We start from the raw sequence: 22824 nt of genomic DNA on the forward strand, positions 1-22824 counted from the left end.
AAAATTTCGATAATTTGGCGTTTGTATGCACGCCAATGCAAAAATGCCTCGACGGCGCCCCCTAGAAACGCCAAAAATGGCCTCTAGAATGGGGCAAAAAATTTTTAGTTTAACGTAGGGCTACGAAATTCGGTACACATGTCTACCACCATAAAACGACCAAAAAAGTCAATCGTAGACCTGTTGTCATGGCAACGGGTTGTCCGCCATCTTGGCGTTTGCGGCCATTTTTTTGCCCGTTTTTGTCAATTTGGGCGCGTCGCATTTGAACGAACTAGTCTGAGGGGATTCATGCTATTGGCTCCACATTCGCCATGGAGCTTTGTGACAAGATGGGGAGCAAAAGTTATTCAAATCTTTTTGATAGGAGAAAGCGTGTTACCGTGGCAACCCATGGAAAAAAGCGTTCTCGCCATGAAACACGGTTCACTCATATCTTCGCAGAAATACATCCGATCGGAACCAAAATTGAAATAATTCATGTTTGGTAGGTCCTTCACGCATTGTAATATGTATTGTGGGGGGGGGGGCGCATTTTGGGGGGGGCCCCTAGGGGCCCGATAGTCTACTTTGACCTATGGCTACGAAATTCGGTACACATGTATAAGTAACCAAGACGAGCAAAAAACTCTATTGAGAACCTGTTACCATGGCAACGGGGTGTCCGCCATCTTGCCGTTTATGCCCTTTTTATCACTTTAAGCACATCGTATTTGAACGAACTAGTCTGAGGCGATTCAGGCTATTGGCTCCACATTCGCCATCGAGCTTTGTGACAAGATGGGGACCAAAAGTTATTCAAATCTTTCTGATAGGAGAAAGCGTGTTACCGTGGCAACCCATGGAAAAAAGCGTTCTCGCCATGAAACACGGTTTGCTTATATCTCTGCAGAAATGAATCCGATCGGAACCAAAATTCCAATAATTCATATTTAGAGGGTCCTTAACGCATTGTAATATGTATTGTGGGGGGGGGCACATTTTGGGGGGGGCCCCTAGAGGCCCGATTGTCTACTTTGAGCTAGGGCTACGAAATTCGGCACACATGTGTATCAACCCTAGACAAGCAAAAAACTATATTAAGCACCTGTTACCATGGCACTGGAGTGTCCGCCATCTTGGAAAAAAACCTTCTCGCCATGAAACACGGCTTGCTTATATCTTTGCACAAATTCATGCGATGTGCACCAAAACTTTAACTATTCATATTTGGTAGGTCCTTAACACATTATAGAATGTATTGTGGGGGGGGGCACTTTTTGGTAGTGGCCCTCAGGAGCCCCATCGTCTACTTTCACCTATGGCTACGAAATTCGGCACACATGTGTAACAACCCAAGGCGAGTAAAAAAGTGCATTGACCACCTGTTACCATGGCAACAGGGTGTCCGCCATCTTGGCGTTTACGCCCATTTAGCACTGTATGTGCATTGTTTTTTAACAAACTAGTTTTGGATTCGTGCCTTTTACTTAACATCCACCCGGAAGCTTTGTGGCGAGTTCGGGTGGAGGGTTCGGCATGAGGCGAGGGCCCGATGGATGCCGCTTGCGGCTTTAATTATTATTATTATTATTATTTTGAATTATTATTTTGTTTTGTCTTTCTTTTACCCCTGAGACAAGTCATTTCACTTTTTTTTTTATTTTTTATAGAAGCTGTTGTTTGAGATGGTGTACAGAGGGTTGAGTTTTATAAAGCCCTGAGGGAGCAATATGACTAATAGTTGGCTCTCTGAGAGGAAAAAGGAGAGTGGGAGAGATTAGTGGAGGGGAGGATTAGCAGAGTCTACAAAATAAGTAGAAACAAGGCAAAAAGACTCAGATACGATGGCGGAAGTGGGTTTAGAGAGAACGAAGGATTGGTAGCTGAAGACAAGAGTGGAGTGGACTGGGGGAAATAAAGGCAGAGGAGATGGCTATGGGAGTTTGCCATTAGAGATAATCATGTGTGTGAGAGATGGTTGGTGGCTTTTTGCAGACATACTGAGTGCAGCGAATGTGGGAGGGAGATAGAGGCCAGCACAGCTGAGTGGTCTTGATTGGCCTGTTTGAAAACACATGAACTGCAGACAGTGAGGGAGAGAAGCTCTGTGCGCTGGGATAAAGTGTCACTCTGTGCCGTGCCACGCTGCAGCCCAAACCACATTAGAGCAAATGAATCCATTCCACCTCCTGTTATGGCAGCTCCCACACGGGGCCCCAGGAAGGAGGAGGGGGGAAGGTGAAAGGGAGGGAGGAAGAGTGGCAGGAGGGTTGAGATATGAGAAGAAAATGATAGAAGAGAAAATGGAAGGTGTTGTAAGGGAAGCTGCATGCTGGGTGGCTCTAATGATGTCTGAGGGCTATAGGAGAGGAGAGCAAAAGCTCACACAGTAGAGGTTGGGGGAATGAAAATCCGCGACCACATAACCGATGATGAAGAGGAGTGAGCATTTCCCACTGTGTCTAGAGAGCAGGAGTGATGGTTCTCCTCCTTTTCATAATGAAATTGATCTCTGGCCAAACTTCACAGCAATTGCTATTTCATATTGTTCCATAATGTCCTTTACATCTAATACAGAATATAGCTGGTTCTTTAGTAGACAGATCATTAAAGCACCACTTAGGACTCTTTATTTAACTTTTTTGTGTAAAAATCCATCATTATGAGCTAAAAACCGCTTATATATGCAATGTCCTTTCTAACTTAAGACCCTTTGAAGCACATTCAAACTGCAACTCTAAAAATGTAATCAACTTGTTCAACAAAACATCTGCACTATGTTAACCTTGAAATATAAGGTTCACATGTGGCTGCAGGATATGTAGTTGTTAATATGGCTGATTTGATACCTTTCAGGGTCACACTGTACTTCTGTGGCTCTTCTCAGTTCATCTCTTGACAAATCTCAAAACATATATTAGTATTAATTTTTGATTAAGAACAAACTACAAAAAGTAGTCAAGATTTTATTTTGCATTTATACAATTACAACATTTTGCTGATTGACTAAACCATCTATTTCACTGCCTAATTATTAAATCCCCCAGAAAGGCCTTCAACATTATTAGTAACACCACATTGTTCTCTATTAAGAAGTTGTTTTTTTTTTTTTGCATCACTGTGTTGAAGCTTTATGTGATGTCTGCCTATTGGCTAGTTTGGTTCATGTCTGACAAAGAATGAACTGTTGTCCCTGGCTCTTAATGTTTGACCAACCAGCTGACTAGTTGGAGCAAACTGGGCCTTTCATGAAAGGGATCTTAAAGAGACAGGAGCATTGTACACAGAAGGTGGGGAGACATTCTGCATTAGTGTATAGTAGGAGAAAAAAAATGAGCAAGAGCTAGAAACTCCCCAATCCCATATCAAGTTTTAGGTTGGAGTCTTGATAAAGGTGTTTTTAATTTATTAGTACTGGGATTTCTGAGTGCACTTCACTCCCTAACATGGAAATGCAAAAGTGCATGCTTTATTAGCATATCAAAGCAGCTGGGCACTGATGTAATTATATGACATTCAATATCCAGACAGCACACATTTTCCACTTATATTGTCCCTTGATGGGGTCATCTCCCATTGGTTTTGTGATATTGCAACTGTTTCATTTGTGTTCTAAGTGAAGGAGGTGATAGTCGCCAAAGCGTGCTCCATTTAATGTCTTTAGCAAACAAAATGGGGCTTTCTTTATCATAATGGGAAGTATTGGATTTAAATTCGGTGTGAGCTGGTAATTGTTATTGGGGACAAAAAAAACCTGATCAGGCCATCCCTAGTTAAAGCATGTGATCTTGTTAAGCCCACAAAATGATACTGTAAGCTTGTAAGTAGGCACATGAAACATATAAAAGATCGGATGTAATCAATAATTTGCTTTAAGGAAAACCAGAAGAAGTTTGGTTTGGGTCTCAGTTTAGAAATGCCATTAAACAGGATGGATGCAGTTCCTCTTCTGGCACATGTTGCTGTTTGTTCAGTGTTTCCATGGCACACCCTCACGGTGTTGGTTAATGTCAGATAGTTCTGCACCGACTTCACCCATCAGACCTTTTTGTATTTGAATTGTTTCACATTTATATTCCAGGTAGACACATCCTGTGTGAAGTTATTGTTTGATATGTTTTTGTGTTCAGATACTTGGTTGCCTCAATTTTGCTGTAACAGCAGTTATAATAACTAGAAGTTAATTTTGCATTTATATTGGCGTTATGGTATATATATATATATATATATATATATATATATATATATATATATATATATATATATATATATATATATATTGCTGTCATGTGACAACTCAGTTGACCTATCATGATCACCAGCCCTGTCTGAAATTTTATGTTGTACATAGATCTGGATTCAAGGGCTGTGACGATACACTTTTGTCCCGATTCGATTCGATTCCAATTTTTTTGGGTGCCGATTCGATTTAAATTGCGATTCTCACAACTCTTTGATATTGCTGATTTTTGTAGATTAAAAACAAAATAAATGTATAAAACGTATTTTTTTGCTTGTAATGTTTCTTGATTTCAATTAGAAAAAACCGATACAGTAGCCAGATCATCATTCTGCTGCTATAACGCCCCAGAAGACAAGTAAAAGGATCAATAAAAACAATAAAAATGACAACATTTTTATACTGGATTATTTTTATTTGTTTGAAAAAAAAATCGATTTTTTGTTAAAAAATCGATTTTAAAATTGTGAAGCAAAAAAATCCAGATTTTCAATTTTTCGATTCAATTTTCCCACCCCTACTGGATTCTGTAACTTCCACTGACTAATCACGCTCACAAGGAAGCTGCTCTTGCCAAAGTGCTAGCCGTTTATGTGAACTGAGAAATCACTCACGCTATGAGTGATCGTACACTGAATGCGTGTGCATGTGTGCGCTGCTGATAATGAAGAGATAAGTTCAGCCCTCCCTCTTTTTGTTTCCCTCTGTCTCGTTTCCTCACTGAGCCCGGGCCTTATTTCCCCCTTCCTGCCATACTCCAATGCCTTTCATATTACTGTGCTTTTGTTTCAGAGCACTTATTTCTTGCCCCACTTCACTCAGCTTGTTTTGCTCAGCAAAGAACGAGGGAGAGAAACAAAAAAGAACCGCGTGCACTTGAGAAAGAGAGATAGAGACAGCCGCTTCCTTGGATGTTAGTGTTACTTGTGGTTTGTTACCCTGCTCTGATTCATAACAGCATCCTCCCACTGCTGTTTTAAGAGAGGTTGTAATGTGCACATCATAATTGGATGTGTAATCCTTTCCTTTGCACCTTTCGTTGAGCAGAGCTGAGTGTGTCTGGTTAAGATGTTAGGAAGAGAATAAAGATCAAGCAGACCTTTAGTTTGTGCATGCTCAAACAAGGATAAAGGAAAGCTGAATAAGCGTGAGAGATAAAGTAAAAACCTATGAAAATGCAACTCATCTGAGGTTTTTTTTAAGGCGTTTTTTTTTTTGTCAGTGAACTTGCTGAAAAGTGAAGGCAGAGATTTTTTGCAAACTTCCCCTTCTACGATCAGATGTCAGGTTGCTTTGTTTCATTTTGTCAGTAAACAATGAGGGGCTAGGATGTGGGGCAACAGAAGGAGTTCTGCTCCTTTTCCACTGAAGCATCATCTCTTATGCAACACATTTTGCTTTGCTTTTTTTTGTTTTTCCCTCCACCGAATAGGGATGTGCTGCTGGAGCGTCTGCCAGTCAGGACAGTCACTGTCAGGTGGACTCACTTCTTATCTCAGGTGTGTGCATGTTGAAGTGTATAAAAGTGCAGCAGAATAAAGGAAGAGGATGCATTTATCTCTAAACTCTTTCTTTTTTATTCTTAGTATTGGCTTCAGTGTGTTGGGCAAGCAGAAAGGGAAGCAAGAGGAGAAACAGTTAATCAATAGCCACAAGGTCAGACGGCCAGTGCTGGGCTGGAGCGTGCCCTGTTAGCGCTCTGTTTAGCTGCCCGGATGCTGAATGGGATTTGTAGCACTTGTCAGGGCTTAAAGGAGCTCTCTATGGACCATTTGCTCAGGTAGAGTATTTGAAAGAGACACGCTGGTTAGCAGCAGGAGAGGGAGACCTCTGCTGGACGCTGTGAGACATCACAGCACATCAGAATTAGGCCACCCAAAGTTATGGTCATGCTATCCAAAGTTAGCCTGGCTCTGTGCCCTGCAGTGTGCATATCTAGCTGTTTTACAAGGACCTCTTAGAGAGAGATCAGTGCAGCTGACAAGTAGCTGTCAATTGTTTGGCAACATTTACTCCAGAATTCCTTCTTATTCATGTGAGCAGTGTGTTCATTGATGTTTACGACTGTGCGAGTGCACTCCTTTTACTCTGGTAATGCGTAAAGCTGAAAGGATTAGTAATACAGTCTTATTTCAAAGTCCTTTGAAGTTTTACCTTTTGGCTTAATCAAAGTAAAGAATTCAAGGCTTTTTTTTTTGTTGTTTACATCCATTTAAGTACGCGTGCGTATTAAATAGAAACCAAAGATTGTGCATATATGTGGTACTCTTTCGAAGATAAGCACACCAGACTGAGTGTCACACATGAAAACTCCTCGGCTAAGCTCCGTGCTTCCATCAGATTCGTTCTTTGGCTCTGTTTCTCTCAGCAGGGAATCTTGGGGGACCCTTTATCAGCATTGAGCAGCTTTCCAGAACCCTGCCCCCACCCCCACCTGTGGTTCCTCAGTTGGCCTTTTGTGTGGAGGAATGTGGGGCGGACCAATGCTGATGCAGATAAACACAGAGGGATGGTGAGGGATGGAGCCCTTGCCGGCAGACCAGCATGATACCTATTAATCCAGACTCAATCTGTCTCTCTGAGATGGTCAGAGTAGTGAGCACGGGGGCCGACACTGTTCCTGTTGCGGCTCACTGCTGAATCTGAACAAAGACTGCGCAGAAAGAGAGAAGCGCTGTGAAGCTGAACCTTATCTGTTCTCTTAGAAGTTGGCATGGGGTAATTGTGTATGTCACACTGATAACATTAAATACGAGTTGTGATTCTTATGAGCAGCGATAATGGTTGTCCTTTCTCGATCGCAGCGAGTGAGATTTGCCCCTATTTGGCAGCAAAAGAAAAAGAAAAAAAAAAAGCATCAAACTTTTCTTTCAGTTTCATCATATTTCCGTTTGCCGTTACCAGTACCGCTGTGGTGCATCTCAGTTTCACACATTTGCCAAAAATATGTGCTTAAGGCACATCAAGCTCTTCGGTGAGTCAGTGTGTAAACAACCTGGCTTCCCTGCCTGAACATTTGTCAAGCTGCTAAAATGCTGTTTTAGGCTATAAAATATGTGCATGAGGGACCTGACAGTTCTAACAGATCTATCTCTTGTCCTCTATTTCTTTTACAGAGTAAGAAGGAAAAAAAAAAAAAACTTTTAATGGAGTCCCGGTAGAGGCATCAAGATGAACACGTTACCATCGATGGACCGGCACATCCAGCAGACCAATGACAGGCTGCAGTGCATTAAACAGGTGCGTACAAGGACCCGATCAAGGGACTCTGGAGTCCTGTTTTGCTTTATTTCACTGCAATGCAAACAATGCTTCTATGGGGCAAAGGCAGAAGAATTTTCCTACATTACTTTCTCCTCTCAGCACCTTATAAGGGCATCAGTTTCTCTGGCCATTTGCTGCAGTAGCACAGATCATGTTGCACAGGGTCACAGAGGGAGGCAAATCTGGCAGCGAACACCAGAATAGACCACAATGCAGCATAACAGACTTTACTCCTGTCTCTTCCCTCCCCTCCCTCTCCTGGTCCCGTGTTTCCTTACATCACGTTGTTGACTTTTGACGTATGCCAGCCGTCATTGTGTTTTTTTCCTAAATGCTTCCATGACTCTTAGCTTTCAGGAGACTCCTCACAGACAGACAGATAGACATAACCCTGGGCTACCGCCTCTGCTTGTGATTAATAGTCTGCAGAACTCATAGCTGGCTGGCTGTTGACATATTTGTTTATGATATGTGGGTGTGATCCTTTATATCTCCCAACATCCATATGACACCATGCCTTAGACTAAATCAGAGAATGATGAGGCTTTCACAGTGTGATTATAAGGTGACACATCCCTCTTTCTCTGTTTCTTCTTGTCCCTCTTATTTTCCACCATAATAACCTTTTTCTAAACTGACTTACTTTGATTGCATGCAGCCATGTGTTGATGTCATAATCTCAGAAAAGCCTTATTTGAATATCACGTCTTTTGAATTTGGTGAAATTTTGTTGGATTTGACGTTACTCACTTGAAAAAGCCTTCCCTTATATGCATTTCTGCATCGCTGATAAGCCCAAAACAGCTGGATCTAAAGTGTCGGGTTTAATAAATGTTGTAATTGTCATTCGGTTTAGATTTTCCTCAGCTTTTGCTGTAAAAGAGCTCATAGTAAAGGAGACTTCAAAGGAAGCTGTGTTAGCCAGAGAGCTCCGAGTTGTGACGGCTCTGCCAGCAGGGTGTTGTTTTAGTTTGAGGAAAGCTGCTGGCAGAGAGCCATGTGTTATGTTGTTTTTCATGGAGCCAGGTAAGCACTGAACAGCCTGATCTGACGCTGGCCTGGAAAGGGAGCAAATCAGCCTGTTATCTCACAGAGGACAATCTGTCAAGCGTCTGGCTGTTTGTGTGCTGAAGCCTCCCAACAGCGCTGCTCATGCCCCACCTCCCTCGCTCTTGTCCTCATCCAACCCTCAACAGCAGTAACAACAGGACCAGCTCATGCCCCTTCCTTCCTCCTAAACTCAGCAGAGCTACTTCACTCTACTGTCCTCCCCCTCACTCCAGAGTGGAGGTTGTCAGGCAGAGTCGGTGGCGATGGCTGCAGCAGGAAGAGCCGTGAGTTCAGATCTGGATAGACAGCGCCTGCTGTGCTAGTTCTGATTCTTCTCAAGCTGGAGGCTGATACGCCTTCCCATCAAGCAGCAATAATGCCAGATCATATCACTCATCTAGAGCAGGCTCTTTTTCGCCCTCTTACTCAACAAGGGCATCTCTCACTTTCTCTGTCTCTCTGCTTTTCCTCATTATCAGTCAAACCCCTTTGAGGGTCCACAACTAACTCCATAATGGCTAATCTTCTCATCACAAAGGATGAGTCACTCAAGGCCTCTCTTGAAGCCCATGATATCACTGGAGGCTCACTGAGATTTTCTCAGTGGGCGGGTACCCCAGCCTGACACATCGCAAAGAAGAGCCCCTCCTTTTTTTTTTTTTGTCACATGTGGTCAAAAAAGCCACTCTTTAAAAACCGCTCACCTCTGCTGCCCCAAAAAGACAATAGTTTCTACCCTCTCTGCAAGAACTCACAAAACAAGACGCTTCAGCTCTAGATGAGAATAATAAATGCTTTCAAGTGGGCTCAATCTCACCAACCGAGCAAGCTGCAGCTCTGCACCATTTCAGAGCTATTAACCTCCTGAGCCGTGAAGAAAGGGAGCCCAATTTTAAAACCGCTTATTGTGTCTTGCCAGACTCAGTAGCCCTCAGACACTGGGAAGAAAAGACTCAACTGTTTCAGGCCCCAGTGAACAAGCGAGAGAGACAGACAGAGACTGAAAGAGATTAGACAACACACCAACGGCTCGTATTGAGTCTGCACACATAGCTGCCAGGACCAAGGTTGTTTTCTTTGTGCACGGCCAAGTCAGCCAGTGGACTTCTGGTGCCGAGGCTCTGTTACACTCTGAAAACAGGCAGTGAATGAGGGGAAGAGAGAGGAGGAAGATTGGAGGGGAACGATCCGGTTGCTGTGTGGGTCATGGGGGTGAGGGATGGGTGTTGCCAAGAGAGATTAACAAGAAACACTGGCATCATTGTTGATAAGGGTGTGATCTTCTTCCCACAATGCAGCAGAGCCCTGAGTGGGTGTACATTGGAAAGAGTCGAGGTCCTCACAGGGTTGTGCAGAAACACAAGACATTAAATCAAGGCAGTTTGCAAGGAGAATGTAAGGCTGGAAAAGCATTTGGTTCCAGTGGATTTCCAATTTGTACTTCACGTGCGAGAAAAATAACAGTCATTATTTCTCATTGTTTGTAATGATGGTCTCCACTCTGTCTGTTTGCACAGCACTTACAGAACCCGGCCAACTTCCACTCAGCTGCCACGGAGCTACTCGACTGGTGTGGAGATCCCCGGGCCTTCCAGCGACCTTTCGAGCAAAGTCTCATGGGATGTCTGACGGTACGAAAACACTAATTATGGTTTTAGTTGAGTTTTTCAGGTACTTTTTAGGAGACACAAGCAAAACAGTAATTAGATTCTGCACACGTGGGGGAAAAACACGGACCAATGTGTCCATTTCATATGGAGACATTGCAAGTTAGCCTGTCTATGTTTGGGTTATGTCTCCATTTTTCCTACACATTATAATAAAAACAACTTCATAGCAGCTTTAGTCACACAAATGTGTGTTATAATTAATTCTTGTTTCTTCTTATGGGATGTGGACAGGCTATTGCTTCTTTCCATGTAAAATCTGTATACAAATATTTACAAAAATAAAAACAAGAAAGTTTTATCTTTTTTGTAGCCAGTCTCTTCTGGTTCTCACCTGCAGTTAAACTCCACCTCACTGATCTGGGCACATACCCAGCTTGCTGGTGTGCACCATGCACTCAAATGTATGCAAGACTGAATGTTTAAATGAGTATTTTACATGTTTACTTCTAACAGCAGTCTTTGGGACTCTGAATGGGTATTGTTCCCAGCTGAAGTGTTCACGTGAGCCGACAGATAAATGCTCATTACTGTGTAAATGACAACAAAAGCTTCTGAGAGGCTGATAAAGAGCTATACAATGGGGCCCTCTGCCGAGATACCTCTCAGCATGGGGCTCCTTCCATCAGCTCGGAGAATAAACTGCTGCTTATCTAGTGAATTACTGCACGCAACAAGTCTTATTTATTCTTCCAAGCATTTTGCGCCGAACTGAAATTTAAAAACGACTGCTGATTAAATGTTTGCTCGTGCAGAGCCGCATTTTCAGAGTTGCGCATGTGGAGGTCATCCATGCCGGATTCAGAGCCAATAAAATATGACAAGTGCCGTCATAAGCTTGTACTTGGTGATTACCATGGCTTTTTGTCTTTATTTATGCATGCCGTTCGCCAAGAGCGTGGGTAAAGTCAGCAGATATACTGCATGAATATTCCTGTGTAGTCCCACACTTTTTTTTTTAAAAATCACCCACATAATTTACTTAGATTTGTCTTCAAAATATGACCGTTTCAGCAATGATTTAATTTTTTTTCTCGAGAAGAAAAAAAACTGTAAACATGAGTTTGAGTGGCCCACTGACCCTCCAGCAACTCCACGGGCTCCGTTTTCATATTTACAGAAATATGGGCCTGGATGTACTTCCTCAGAGGGAGATTAAGCTGAAAAAGGCTTATGAGGTGAAACACTGTTAAATCCATGTTGAATCTATGCTAGCCTCTTTAGCTGGCTGCCTGCCTTGTACAAGCTGTAGGGAAGAGTCATTCACGCAGAAAATTAAAGGATTGACAGCAACATGGTTTGACCGTTTGTTGGGATTGTTTGCATAAAATGATTCGGTTGAATAGATTATATTGACATCCCGTTGCCTCCTGAACAGTGTCAGATAAATGTCATAGGCCCTCGATGGAAGAGTAGAATTATATGTTATCACCACCTGATTAAAACAATCCAATAAACGAAATTATTGTCATCAGTTCGCTTTTTTAATTTATTCATTCAGTGCTCAAGCAAGCACATTTTATGCAACACAGGGCACATCATACTGGCACATCAGCTGATTGTGTTAATACTAATGTGTGTCTTGAGGTCAAAGGAGCTTTCTTCTAAAAATGATTTACGCCTGTATCCTGAGTCCAGTTTAACAACACGGAGCATCCCTATAATATTCTTGTGGAGTCTAAAAGGGTCCTGCTTCATTTCTCATAAACATTCAACCGCTTTTTAACAGTTTAACCTTTGTCTGCTTCGATGGACACTTATCATCAAGCTGATCTGTTTAGCTAGACATAAGCGCTCATTTGCAATATCAAATCTCATCCCAGTGCGTGTCATTTCCACATTTTATTGCTCTGTTTAGTGAGTTTAAACTTACAACCTTTTCACCATGTGACACTGTTTACTTTGTGGAACCAGACTGATCTTATTTCAGGATAAACTTGAACTTTTTTGCTCTTGCAGTGAAGTTTTGCAGGGCAATTGTGGTTTGGCTCTGTCCCCGCTCCTGAAGGAGGCTGCAGCCTTAACCGTGGATCCCTGGTGCAGTCCAGGCTCCAGACTGCACATAAATCTCTGTGTCTGTGCTTGTGTGTTCACAGTATGCACGTCTCGAGGGAGAAATCAAGTTTAAGTTTAATGATAGCAGGGCCTCAGAATTATATGTAAAAAAAAAAAAAAAAAGATAGGATAGAGATTCCTCAACCAGAACCAGTTGTGTGTTGTTTTGCTTTGGGGTTTTTAATTTGCAATCGTTACTCATGAAAGACACAGACGTTTTGTATTAAGCATTATACCTTATAAAGACAGCTGCTATACTCATGACCTGTTGCTGTTTGTGCAGGTGGTGAGTCGTGTCGCTGCTCAGCAGGGGTTTGACTTGGACCTGGGCTACAGGTTGCTTGCGGTGTGCGCTGCAAATCGGGACAAATTCACTCCTAAGTCTGCTGGTAAGACCTTTTACTTTCACAAAATGCAAGCAGATGCATGTTCATCTATCATGCCATTTGCTGCTGCTGTCTTGTAAAGCAGTTATACCAAATCTCACTCATTAAACCACAGCTTAAAGTCACTATTTACCTAATTACACCAAGTGAGTATAGCTTCTTAATTAACTTGTTCCGTTCAACACTTTAAAGCAAATAAACCTGCATATTAACGTCACCATAAATCTGGGTTTGGTATACATATCAAACAATTGATATCTACCAACTACTACAACCACAGACATCACACAAACACCCATAGAGTCTTATAATGTCAAGATATTTTTAGGTCCCATTAAACATTAATGGCTATTGAGATGAGCTGTCTGAGTGGTAGCTTCAGAAAAACAGTCTACTCCACCATCTTTCTGCACAAGCCCACACTTGTATGTGCAGCCTGCACGCACGCACACACACGAAGCATGGGAGAGAAAGCAGTAATGCTATCCTCAGACATTTATCTATCAAATCCAATTTCCCCCGATCCATACCTACCCTCCCCGCCTCCCACAGTCCTGCAGGAGCGGCCCATTCGTGTGCATTTGTCAAAGTGAAACGTGCAGAGGCGGGAGGGAGGAGTGAGGGAAAGAAAGAGATGGATGGCTTGAGAGGTGTCGCTGATGTGTGCTGGACCGCTCACTCTGCCTGACAGAGACCTGACAAAGCTGTTGCCAGCCAGTCAGAACGCAGACAAACCTTTTCTTACCAGTTACGTATGTGAGAGAACTGAGTCAAATATTTGTGATTTCACTTTGTTTTTTGTTTTTTTGTTTTTTTTGTTTGTTTTTATTTTTAGTTTCTTTCATTTTGTTTTTCTGACAAACTGATGCAGGATAGTGAGACTACAGCTCTGAAATACCCTTAAGCTTCACACACATAGTACAGCACATTCAAATACCTGACATACATTTATTTTGTTTTTTCTTCTCATGGTCCATGATAACAACATTTACTTAGGTCAAATATCCTATTTCAGTTGTGGCGGGAAGCATCTTGTTGGGAGGATGCTAAGTGGTCAGACAGACGTCAGTATACAATATTGATTACTGTATTTCTCTCTCTGTCTGTGGTCCTGTGTCAGGATAATGCGATTGCAGTCCAGGCATGGCTCGGACAGGCTGGCTGGGCCTGACTCCCAGTCAGAATCATCATCTTAAGGCCTGCTGATGGTTCTGGGATCTAATAGAAAGCAACACTGACTTTCAGGAGGAGCCGTTTATGCACAGTGGACAAATGGGACCTTTAGTGTAATTATGTAGAAGATATGATGCTGCCAGTCATCAGACGAGGCAGGAAGGCTGTCGGGGTGGGAGGCAGATGTGAGTCAGGATGGATGTTGCTCACCGGACATCTATCTCATTCACAGGGACATCTGTCTAAACAAACAGACACAAATTCGGCAGGTTTGACGGAAAAACAGAGGAGATGTGATGTTTATCCATGTACACAAAGAGATCCAAAAATAAGGACACTAAGAATTATTTAGCAATTGCTTCTTCATCTTTAGCAACTCGCATGAGTTCATGGATGTGTCTAATTTTACACCATCAGTAAAACTTGACAGTCTGCATGACGACAGAGGCTTACAGATCTGACACCTGAGAGCCCAGACCAGGGCCAAGGAGTCTGGGATGTTGTCTGTAAGCTCCTCAGGGGAAGAAGGCCGACTGAGAGTGCGATCAATCACACTGACACTCTCTTTCAAACCATCAGTCTAATAAAAAATTGATCTAACAATTGTGTTTTTTTCACTACTACGTGAAAATTTAAAGAACCTATTGGAGCTTAATCACTAAATAATTTCCGATTTAGATATCCATGTTTTGTTTGTCATCATCTGCACCCATAAACTCACAATAAAAGGGTAGTTGTGAGCATCCCACTAAAGAATGAACTGCTGCCCTGTGAGACCAGTCAAATAAAGTGTTGAATTTTCAGCAACAGCAGGCTACTGCTGATGAGCTGTCTGGAGATTGTGACCCTGCAGTGAAGCCTGGGGGGGATTATTGTGTTGCTCTAATCTGGAATCAACCAGTAGAGAGATTTATCTGCTGTTAGGCAATGTAGCATTAGCAGTGTTAACTGTTGGAGCAGAGAAAACACACATCTCTTTTCCCGTTTACAGTCCTACCTGCCTTTGTAAATGTTTTCTGTGTGTAACAGACCGACTCCAGAGTTTTAGCTGCTGTGTAGTAACGCTGTACTGCAAGGCTCTGTCTTTAAACGGGTTAAAATAAATCCACTTCTAAATCCTTGTTTATGTTTTGCTCCTAATAACCTGTAGTCTGCTACCAGCAGATTTCCAGCTCATTAGAGGTTCATCAGATGCTAGGTGTACAGCTGCCCTACAGATACGCACAACTGCAACAGGCTGAGTTGTTGGGCTACTGTGAAGTTCAGCAGACAACAAATCAGATTATCCACATAATCTGTCCAGGGTTTTGCTGTTTCCAGCCTCAGTGAATCTGCCAGTCTGTCATCCAGCTTATAACGTTGTCTTTACAAAGATAAAGCCCCACTAGTAAACCTTAAAAATGCTCATTATGGCATGCAATCTGCTTTTTATGCTAACTTCATTTAATGTTTAATTACTTCAGTTTAATTGAGTTCAATCTTAAATGTGTTATCTTTCTCTACATGACTAGACCTGCTCTGAACTCAAAGTTAGCTCCCTTGAAATGATAACAATTTACTTACCGTAATCATCCTTATTGTTAACTTGAACACGTGTTGCTGCTTGTTGTTCAAGGAAATAATTTTGTTTTTTTACGTTGGTATCACACAAGCGCTTTACTACCAGCAGAGAATAATTTCTTTCAGAGTACCTGTATCTACACAGCTGATCTGGCTTTGATGTTTCCTGCATATCGCTCCCTCAGCTGGTTAAGAATGAGTGCACAAGAGAAAAAGAACAAAGCTCTGCTTTGAGAGCTCGGTTGTGTCCCTCTCATTCACATTCACATGTGACATTAAAAGGAAATGTGCTGGCAGAACTGTCAGCACTCAGTCAGTCAACAGAGCACGCTCACAAGGTGATCCTGCTGTTACACATCAGGAAAAACAGCCGCTGTGTCAACATTGACAGATAACTTCCAGGGTGTGGTTGTAACTCACCCCGTGTCCTCTGATCAACACCACGAAGTACACGATACACAACTCAGAAGCACAAAACGCCCATAAATCAGCAACTAAAGCGTGAGAATGACGAACTCAGAATAAACACTCCCACTAGACTCTGTGTCGACCCTTCGTGCAGTGTATGAGTGCTTCTCTTGTTTTAGCTGACAACAGTCTAATACTTATCTGCTTCAGTTTACTTTCACTCGATTGATTTTCTAGCCCAGACTTTCTTTCCATCTTTGAGCTCTGTGTGTGTGTGTGTGTGTGTATGTGTGTGTGTGTTGAGCTGGAGGAAAGTGTAGGCATCCTTTGTTTCCGACCCAATCAACCTTACAGACTTTTATATTTAATTACTGCTGAGTAAGAGCATTGCACTGAATTATTAACAGGAAACGGGGTTTATTTTTAGCAGCCGGTCCTCTCCTCTGACTCTCTCCGGCGGTGTGCTTTAGATGATGAAACCCCTTTGCAACCCCACGTCTACATTCAGAACTTTACTATAAAGTTTATCGAAGTAAATCTCATGAGGGAAAGTACTTATACATGTGGCTTGCAATCCACCGCCTCCAGCTGAGGGGGTCCTCTGCCACTCGCTGCTTAATTGGTGTGGTTTTACACACCTGTGAGTTAAGTCATTTTGTGAAATCCCAACTTTGCCGGCAGTGCAGTCGTACTCCAAACAACACTTTTTTTTTTTGCTGTCAAAACTGGATGAGCAAATCATTTAAATCCTCCTTTTGTACTGGTTTGACTGATCTGAACACCCCCGCCCCACCTTACTTCTTTTTTCTTTTTTTAAACAGCCTGTTAAAGTTAAATTTCTAAGAAAGCCTCTGTTGTGTTTGTGTGTTTGAATTGTACTTGTATATTTGTTGAAAGTCTTGATGGTGGAGTGTGTGTTGTGGGCTTTCCTTCTCTCATGTGGCACGATACACGTTACTGCTCAACATTTAGGTGGCAGCTGGGCTGCGTTGTCGCGTTGGGTTGTGTTGGGAGTAGGCAGAAGGGAAGATGAACTCAGATTCACCCTCCTTTGATTCTGTTGCTGTCGGATGCTCTGCTCGTCTCTGACGTGTCTTGCTAGTTAGATTTACAAAGTGGTATCTGATGAAGAGAGGGAGGATGTTATCAGATTATATTCTCCTACTGGCAGGAATCCCCTCTCTGTTAAGCCATATAACATACTACTTGTCGTTCTTTGAATCCACTTCCTCCCTTCATGCATCAGCTTTCAGCCAGCTTTAGCAGCATGTTAAGCTCCGCCCATTTATGCAAGTTTGCAAACTGAGCTTGGAGGGTTTTTTTTTTATTGTTTTTTTTTTTCTTTTTCTGGTCCTCTTTGGACTTCTCACAGCGTTGCATGTCACACACGTGCTTTCCGCTGCACTGTATAGTATCGTAGAGAAAAAGGGAAATGGAACTAGACTGAAAACATCAGTTACGGCAAAGGTGGGAAACACTAGAATATCTTGCCCTCTCAATCTCCTCTCCTGTTTGTCTGCATTGGCTAGCTGTCTTTATCGCTCCCTCTCATCCTCCCTCCTCTTCTGTTGCCTCTACTGCACCCTCTGTCTATCCCTCCCACTCGCGCGCCCCCTCCCCTCCTCCTCCTCCTCTTGCCGGAGTCGGTAGCAGGTACAGCAGGAGCCCATTAGTGCAGAGCCCTGCTCTGATTGGATAAGCTGAAGAAACAGGGAGACTGCCTCTGAATAATTGATGTGCATTGTGCAGACGCCGGACAAGGGAAAGACACAGATCAGAGAAGCAAGGGAGGAGACAGAAGAAGAGGAGAGAGGAAGTAAGAAAGACAGAAAGAAAGAGTGTGCAGAGTAAAGGATATGTACAGAGAGTGAGAGTGATAAGGTGCTGGCAGGAGACTCAGAAGCAGCTAAAGCTTTGAGAGTTGCCACTGGCCTCTGTAGGAGCAGGAGCATTTGTGACACTTGAGTCTTTTCTTTGCACGATGAAGGGAATGAGATGAGATGTGCAGGGATTTTGCTTGGCTGTGGGTAAGTGCGGTGGAGTGTGTTTGTATGTGACTGCTGTACACGTGGGTCTTTGCAGAAAACTGTATTATTTGAGTGTGTTATCATTCATGGGGCAGAATGAGAGGTAGCCAAAGAGCAACAAATATAGGTCTAAGACAATGCAATTAGAATAGGCTGTAAGTGAAGCAGAACTAGTGCAGATGGTTTCAGTTCAGAATGCAGAAGCACTCTTTTTTTTTTTTTTTTTTTCCCAAACCGTGTATTGTCATTGTTTTCTCTGTTGCAGCTTGCAGCCATAAATTCATTGAGATTCTGTCTGGTGTGCTGATGTGACTTTAAACTACTGGTTATAATACTGGTTGCTCACAAAAGACAAGATCTTTGCAGATCAGCTGATCACCGGTTGATCTACCTGCTGCTTTGCCATAAAGTTCTCCTGATTGGGCTTTTTTTTAGTGCAAGCTTTACACATAAACATAAATATATATTACTTCTTTTCCTCCTTATAGTTGAAGTTTTAGTTTAAATGTGACATGAACAATTTGTTATCATTCCACAGTGATGTGTTCTTGAAATCTATCATTTCTTGCAGTTTATGGCACTTGAAAGAGCTTGTAACTATCTTAGTGTTCAGAGTGCAAGTGTTACTGTGAGTGTTTCTGTCAGGAGATGACCCACTTTCACACTGTGGATTCTGTTTTTTAAGTAGCTGGCCTGCGCTTGGAGCCTGAGCCTGTTTTGCTTGTCCACTTATTAGGAAATAGGAGAGGAGAGGAAGAGAGAAGTGAAGACACGGAAGGACAATGCAGTTAGATGAGTACATAGGCAGTCCAGCTTTCTGCTGAAGTCTTTCAGTCATGTTAAGAAGTGTTTAATGTACCTCTTGCTGCCAGATGTGTGTCTCATAAAGGGAAACAATTTGAATGAGAAAAGGGCAGCGAGGCTATAAAAACCACAACCGTGCTGCAGGCTGTTCAATCAGTGTTTAATCTAACCTTAAAACTGACAAGTTAATTAGCAAATGGCTCCTACAAACAGCACCACAGTCTTCAGCTGGCCTAGAATGTCATAACACAATATGACTTCCACCTAGCTGTCGTGTAGCTGCAGCACTTCCTGTTAGCCTGCACAGGGTGTTAACCACTGAAACCATCTGCATCCTCAACCTCACAGAAACCCCCTCAGCCTTCCTCCTTTCTCTCCAATGCCTTGCTTTGTATCACTTACTGCACACGTGCTGGTGGCCTCTTTCCCACAGCAGTCTGAGTCCCCATCAGACTGTTTAGCAACTCGTTGGTGACTTTTGACTGAATTGTATGCATGTGCGTAGTTGTCTGCGTGTGTGTGGTAGCCTACGTCTGTTTTTGCAGTTTGTCTGTTTTTTCTGTGCTGTGACTCATTGCCGTGCCTGACATCCCCCCCCCACCCCCTCCCTCCACAAAAAAGCAAGTGAGTGAAGTTGCTTTAGATTCTTTTTGTTTGACAACTGAGGAAGGAATTTATTGCAGGACAAACTGATGGCAAGTACTGATAACAGGGAGGGTGGGGCTCTCAGAGCCTCAGGCTGCAGAGCAGGACTGCAGGAAGTACCTCAGCTCTTGTCTCTCAGCCGCTCATTGCTTCAGTGAAGGTGTTTTAAGAAATCTGCATGTAAACGAGCCACTGCTGGATGTTTTGAAAACTAAAGTGTTCCCTATATTTTTAAAGAAGTGTGCAGAAAAATCTCAGATTTGCTTAGTCTTTTATCCGGCCTAATGGTTTCATTGAAGGCACAGCAGAGTGAGATAAAAGATGTGTTGTGGAAGTTGACACAAGTAGCTGTCTAGTTGTGAATAATGAAGCATGTGATATTTACTAGTTCCCCTCCAGTGGTGGGGAGCTGCACGTGGCTGATAAGAGCAGTTCATTCACAGCTTGCTGTTCTCTGATCCCCTCTATTAGCTCATCTTCACAAAGCCCTGACACAGACTGCGTTTGTTTACTCATTAACACAGATTTCTGTTTCCATATGTAATTTTTCCCGCCTGTTTTTGCATGAGTCCTCATACCTCTGTGCTTTTTGTTTTTACATGGATTTATTTGCTTTTTTTTTTTTTTAAATGTGGCTATTGATTGTGTGATCATGTGGGATTATTGTAATTGTCGTGTCAGTTGTGATAGATGAAAAGTTGGGACTGTAGAAATAACGTGTTGACTAACAGGATTTCTGACACAGATGGACCAATCGCGTGTTTGTCGTGCCATTGTTCAGGGCAACAACCCACACTCCTAAAAAATGCAATCAAAGCGCAACAGGTTTAACTTGTAGAAACACAATAATGAAAGGAAATACGTTGGTCGTTTACAAACAGTTGAAATAATTTTCACCATCTTGAAGGATTTTCTTTTCTAATTTGTACACATTCAAAAGTAAAGTAGTGTGTCTTAAACATGCTTTAAGTACTTCCTTCATGTAAATGTCTGATTAAATACGAACTAATTCATTTCATTGGAGCATTTTTAGGATCCATATGCTGTTAATGAAAGTAGACAACCCATTTGTTTGCTAAATACTGTTTTAAATGTATATCCGATGACATTAAATAAGAGGCTTTTCATTGTAGTACTTCCCTCTGACTGTTTCTGCCACAGGACATAAAATAAGACTAGTTGACTCATTCAAAAACATCTTTGAAAATTCTACCAGATGTTTTTTTTTTTTTCCCTTTGCAGTAGGCTCAGATTATCTTTCAATGGCCAGTACAAGATAAAAACATTTTCAAAAAGAAATAAATAACTTGAATTGCTTGTTTCTGATGGCCACTTGCAACACAAAAGCCTCCACTTTTCCCACTCGACGTCCACTATTGTGCACCTGTGATCAGGTGTAGCCATCATGCTGCATTATGTTTGGTGTTTGTGCTAATTCTTCTACCTCTACCCCGTTTAAAAATGTGTAATTTGAACCCCACAGAAACCAGCACCTGCAGGAGATGTCAGAGTGACTCAGGTAGAGCTACCCTCCCTTCTGGGCTGCAGCATCTCGCTTGCTTGTGACCCACACACATCCCGGGGAGGATGGGATCTGCCCACTCCCTCCATCTCCACCTGTCCTCCTACGTCCAGCATCCTTCCATCCACCCTCTCCTTTCCCCCCCTGTTTATCCTCATACCTGGTGTAGTGCCTGAAGATGTGGATGGAAATCTGTCAAATCCGCCAGATGTGAAAACGGCACTGTTTTCTCCAGTGCCAATAAACATAACCAACATAGAAAAATAATCCAATAAAATATCACACATTTTAAGTCCGAGTTTCGGATTTGGCATATTTGGATTGGTACGAAGTGGTTATGGTTGAGTGTGATTTCTGACAGAGTTTTCTCTCTGCGGGGCATGTTTGAGTTGTTCTGCCTCCGAGCTGTTGAGACTAAAGCCCATTTGATATGCTCTTCTCTTAGAAGAAGTTGGCTTAACAGAGAGGGGGCAGGAAGGGGGATATCATTGACTGCTTAAATGGCTTCCATTACACTTTGGCAAAAAGCATGTCTTTTTTTTTTATTTTCATTTCAAAGGATTTTATTTCCCTTCCATACTCTTACTTTGCATAATATTTGTGCCCACACAGTGCAGACCTATCTGCCGGTGTTCTACAGACCCCTGCTTATAATATCTCTTATAAATTGCTTCTTTTTTTTTCTCTTTATCATCCCACACATTGTCTCAGAAGGCTTCTTTGTCTACAGCTGCAGTATTCATGCTCAGAAAGTGTCATTTTCATGTAGTAGTTTATTCTTTGCTTGTGTTATTAAGAACAAAACTTCCTCAGAACTGCCTGCTTGCACAGTATTACATGTCAGTCAAATGGAAGTGAACCTGCTGTGACCACAGACATATATTTAGACTTGAGGTGAAAATATTCTGCATGAAGGCAGAGATGCATGTTGCATCTGAAGATTACACTGATTAAAGCCTCCACAGATGAGCAAACTTCTGTTTGGCAACTTTTCTGCAAAGCAGCCCAGTTTTGGATATAACTAAGGCTCTAAGTTTGTGTTTTTTAAATTTGTCAGGAGCAGAGCAGTTATACAAAGCGACGAAAAAGCTTTTTTATCATCACTCTGTTTTCTTCAGCACTCTTCATGGTTGCTATTTGTTACTGCAACAATAAGGAAGTAACATCTTCTTTACAGCAGTTTATTTTGAATTCAGCTTAAGAGATACCATATTAATGACATTTTCCTAATGACAAATCAGCATCATGGTGTCATAAATACATTCCCAAGAGGACATGGGGGCACTTTTCTTCCAGCGGAATTTTATTTCCTATTGAAAATCATTCAGGAAAGAATTTCAGTCCGGAGATCTATTGGAAACTGCCAAACCTCATTAGCTGCTGCAGTTGTAGTTATAAACAAATCCTAGGATCTTGTCTACCTGTTGCCGGGTTGCAGCCTTTTTCTAGCATTTGATTTTAAAGAAACAAACATGTTTGTTACTACTTTTCATAGTGCACTTGTAGCCAGACATGTTTGCTGTTCTCTGTTTTCAGCTGCTTCTTCCTGTACTGGAATGAGCTGGTTGCTTGGTTAGGATGCCAACAACAGTGAAATAAGACCCAGTAGTGGCACAGTGTGGCATCTTTGTAATACAAAAGATTCAGTGAATTCAATCATAGTACTTAGCTGCTATTTTTAATAATGACACTGTGCCTGTTTATGCATACGTTCTTTATTATATTAAGTTGATTTTATGACATTAAGTCACAGTTATAAGACTTTATATGTCTTTATGTCTTGTAGGACTTATATTTAAATTGCTATCCAAGCTATAAGATAAGCCAACCTGCTATTTCATCCCTAATATTATATTGTATTTCAAACATGTTGAGATGTGCTTGTTCTAACACAAAAGCAGGAATTTTATGCACGCTGGTTCTTTTGGCGTTTTCTCTCCAAAATGTTCACAGACAGTCTGTGTAACCATACAGCAGATTCTGCAGTACTTTACACCTGAGAATGACCCAACACACTAAAGTTGGATTTGTTCCCACACGG

At 42.1% G+C, this 22824-nt stretch overlaps 1 protein-coding gene across 2 annotated transcripts in view; it reads left to right on the plus strand.

Annotated features, from left to right (window-relative positions):
- Positions 1 to 22824, plus strand: part of zmiz1a (zinc finger, MIZ-type containing 1a) — a 78098-nt gene that overhangs the window by 39498 nt on the left and 15776 nt on the right. Inside the window, exons 3-6 of one of the 2 annotated variants that reach the window (XM_079249122.1) lie at positions 7339 to 7462; positions 10054 to 10167; positions 12542 to 12647; positions 20745 to 20780. In XM_079249122.1, coding sequence (XP_079105248.1) covers positions 7394 to 7462; positions 10054 to 10167; positions 12542 to 12647; positions 20745 to 20780 — 325 coding nt within the window. In that variant the 5' untranslated portion in view covers positions 7339 to 7393. The remainder of the gene's footprint in view (positions 1 to 7338; positions 7463 to 10053; positions 10168 to 12541; positions 12648 to 20744; positions 20781 to 22824) is intronic. The other variant, XM_079249123.1, reaches the window with a different exon arrangement.

Source organism: Telmatherina bonti, assembly GCF_933228915.1.
Source record: "Telmatherina bonti genome assembly, chromosome: 11".
Taxonomy (NCBI): domain Eukaryota; kingdom Metazoa; phylum Chordata; class Actinopteri; order Atheriniformes; family Telmatherinidae; genus Telmatherina; species Telmatherina bonti.